The following is a 4043-nucleotide window of genomic DNA, read 5'->3' as shown; positions in this document are numbered from 1 at the left end:
CCACTGGGAATTAGGACACGACATGCCACTGGGAATTAGGACACGACATGCCACTGGGAATTAGGACACGACATGCCACTGGGAATTAGGACACGACATGCCACTGGGAATTAGGACACGGCATGCCACTGGGAATTAGGACACGGCATGCCACTGGGAATTAGGACACAGCATGCCACAAGGGATTAGGACACAGCATGCCACAAGGGATTAGGACACAGCATGCCACTGGGAATTAGGACACAGCATGCCACTGGTAATCAGGACACAACATGCCACTGGTAATCAGGACACAACATGCCACTGGTAATCAGGACACAACATGCCACTGGTAATCAGGACACAACATGCCACTGGTAATCAGGACACAACATGCCACTGGTAATCAGGACACAACATGCCACTGGTAATCAGGACACAACATGCCACTGGTAATCAGGACACAACATGCCACTGGTAATCAGGACACAACATGCCACTGGTAATCAGGACACAGCATGCCACTGGGAATCAGGACACATGCCACTGGGAATTAGGACACAACATGCTACTGGTAATCAGGACACAACGTACCACTGGGAATTGAACCTTACAATCATGAGCCGAATATCCCTAACCAAACCAGCACAGAAAATGGTCATTAAATGATGATGATGACTTAGCCACATGCCTCAAATGTATATAACACCAAGTGAAAGCATGTGGCTCATAAGGTTCAATTTCTAGTCGCATGTTGTGTCCTTGAGCAAGATACTTCATTTCACGTAGCTCCATCCACTCAGCTAGTAAAAACGAGTTTACCAGTAATTCAAAGGGGCCAGCCTTGTCACATTCTGCATCATGCTGAATCTTCCTGAGAATTATGTTAGGGGCATGTGGGTCAGTGGAGTACTCAGCCACTTGTATGTAAATTTCATGAGCAGGCTGTTCTGTTGAACAGATCAACTGAAACCCTTATCATCGTAACTGATGAAGTGCCAGTTATCCATGGTGCAGATGCAGACCAAGACCAGCCTCTATGGAGCCTCTTACCATATTTCTGTTGAAATATGCTTTCGTTTCAATTAATTTGAAAAATAATGAAGAAGTTGTCAAAATAACTTTGTCTTTACTAATCTGGTGTTTGGAATATGATTTTGAAATTTTGACAGGTTTTGACTTAGATCAGCTTAACTCTTTAGCAATTAGATTACTCTGTCAAATGCAATGTTTATTTATTCACATCATCATCATCATCGCCGTTTAACGTCCGCTTTCCATGTTAGCATGGGTTGGACGATTTGACTGAGGACTGGTAGACCAGATGGCTACACCAGGCTCCAATCTAATCTGGCAGAGTTTCTACAGCTGGATGCCCTTTCTAACATCAACCACTCTGAGAGTGTAGTGGGTGCTTTTATGTGCCACCAGCATGAAGGCCAGTCGAGCGGTACTGGCAACGGCCACGCGCGAAATGGTGTATTTTATGTGCCACCTGCACAGGAGCCAGTCCATCGGCACTATTAATCATGCATTATCTCATAGTTTTGAGATTTTGACGATGTGATCATTTATTTTAGCTGGCTGTTGCCAGTGACACATAACGGCATCTGTGCCGGTGCCTCATAAAAGTGCCGGTGCCTCATAAAAGCACCTGTGCTGGTGACACGGAAAAGCATCCATGCCAGTGAGATGTAAAAGGACCCCACTACACACTTGGAGTGATTGGTGTTAGTAAGGACATCCAGCCACTGAAACCAAGCTAAGATCAGACTGGAGCCTGGTGCAGCTCTCTGATTTACCAGTTGCAGTCAAACCATCTAACCCATACCAGCATGGAAAGCAGACGTTAAATGATGGTGATGCTGATGATGAGGATGGACGGCATTCTAGGCCAGATGTGACTGATTTGAATGTAAAACAGGTAGAATATTTGGGCTGGATGTGTCTGGTTTAAACGTTAAGGGGTTAAAAGGTTAAACAGGGAATTTGTACTATAGAACCAGGGATGATAGTCTGAGATGAGTTGGTATCAAAAGGGTTGATTTGGACTGAATTGGACAAATCATATTCAACTTACACAATACTCCGGTTTTATTTTTGTTAAACTTGAGAGCAGTAGCATATGCACCATGACCTCTGGAAAATAAATTTGAAAATACATCCTAGATTAGTATAAAATTACATAAAAAAAAAAATTTTTTTAATATTTGTTTATTTCTTTATTGCCCACAGGGTGGGGGGGCTAAACATAGAGGGGGCAAACAAGGACAGACAAAGGGATTAAGTCGATTGCATCAACCCCAGTGTGTAACTGGTACTTATTTAATCGACCCCGAATGGATAAAAGGCAAAGTTGACCTCGGCGGAATTTGAACTCAGAACATAACTAAGCATTTCGCTCGGTGTGCTAACATTTCTGCCAGCTCGCTGCCTTAAATATATAATATTAATTAATAATGGTTTTGAATTTTGGCATAAGGTCAGAAATTTTAGAGGGAAGCAGTAAGTCGATTGCATTGACCCCAGGGTTCAATTTGTGCTTTATTTATCCAGCCTGAAAGTTGACCCTTGATGGCATTTGAATACAGAAAATAAAGAGCTGGAAGGGAAGTCATCAAGCATTTCATCTGATGCACTAATGATTCTACCAGATCACTGTCTTATAATATTAGTTTCAAATTTTGGCACAAGGCAAGCCTTTTGGTGTGTGTGTGTGTGTGTGTAGGGGTTAGTTGATTACACTGATCTCAGTACACAACTGGTACTTGTTTCATTCCTCAGTGAAATTTGAACTCAGAACATAAAGACAGATGGAATGTTGCTAAGCATTCTGCCTGGTGTGCTCATGATTCTGCCAGCTCACTGCCTTGCTGTCTTCTAATATTAATGCTAATTCTTATAAGCACAAGGTCTGAAATTCTGGGAGAGGAAACTAGTTGATTAAATCAACCTCCAGTACTTGATTGGTACATATTTTATTGATCCTAGAAGGAAGAAAAGCAAAAGTCGACCTTGGTGGAATTTGAACTCAGAATGTAAAGCCAAACAAATACCACTAAGTATTTTATTTGACAAGGCTAATGGTTCTGCCAGCTCACTGCCTTATAATATTAATAAGAAAAATTGCTTTTATTTGAAAAGAGAAATGAGGAAAGCTTCTAACAATGCAGAGATAAGAGTTGAAAAACCTTTAAACCTTTTGTTATCATATTTCTGTTGAGATGCTCTGTGTTTCTTTCAATTATTTTTAAATATAACAAAGAATTTAGTAAAATAACTTAGTTATCATTAAGTTAGTGTTAGGAACATAAATTGTGACTAAGGTTTGGTGGAAGATTTTAATTCAAAACTTATGGAAACAAGACATTTGTACTCAGAGCCAGAGTAGGTTTCATCCGGGTTGGTATTGAAAGGGTTAAATATTTCAGGTGAGGTTTTTTCAACTTTTGTCTCTGCATTCTTAGAAGCTTTCTTCATTTCTCTTTTCATTTATTATTCCACTTCTGTACTACAATGCTTCAAGCAAACTACAACACTCTTATTTGTCATAAAGACTAATACTGATGATACACAGATGGCTTTTCTAAAATTGTTTTAACTTTACGTCATATCTAAACAAAAATAAGTTTGCTTTTGAAGCATTGAAATGTATTGTAGAACAAGTAGAAAGATATATTTTTTTCAACACATAAATACTGAACAGTATATATATAAAGGATAAAATCCTTTTAAGAGCAGAAAAATTTGCCAGCAACTGCTCTTAAAAGGGTTTTATCATCATCGTTTAACGTCCGCTTTCCATGCTAGCATGGGTTGGACGATTTGACTGAGGACTGGTGGACCAGGAGGCGACACCAAGCTCCAATCTGATTTGGTAGAGTTTCTACAGTTGGATGCCCTTCCTAACGCCAACCACTCCGAGAGTGTAGTGGGTGCTTTTACGTGCCACCGGCACGAGGGCCAGTCAGGCAGGTACTGGCAACAGCCACACTCAAAATGGTGTATTTTACATGCCACCTGCATAAGGGCCAGTCCAGGGGCACTGGCAACGATCTTGCTCG

The 4043-nt window shown here is 40.9% G+C and overlaps 1 protein-coding gene across 1 annotated transcript in view; it reads right to left on the bottom strand.

The window, feature by feature from the left end:
- The window catches only part of LOC106869623 (NPC intracellular cholesterol transporter 1), a 69779-nt gene that overhangs the window by 13692 nt on the left and 52044 nt on the right, over positions 1–4043 (bottom strand). Inside the window, exon 17 of the mRNA XM_014915431.2 lies at positions 2060–2118. Within this exon, the coding sequence (XP_014770917.1) occupies positions 2060–2118 (59 nt within the window). The remainder of the gene's footprint in view (positions 1–2059; positions 2119–4043) is intronic.

Source organism: Octopus bimaculoides, chromosome 3 (genome assembly GCF_001194135.2).
Source record: "Octopus bimaculoides isolate UCB-OBI-ISO-001 chromosome 3, ASM119413v2, whole genome shotgun sequence".
NCBI classification, from domain to species: domain Eukaryota; kingdom Metazoa; phylum Mollusca; class Cephalopoda; order Octopoda; family Octopodidae; genus Octopus; species Octopus bimaculoides.
This window is presented reverse-complemented; position numbering and strand designations above follow the sequence as displayed.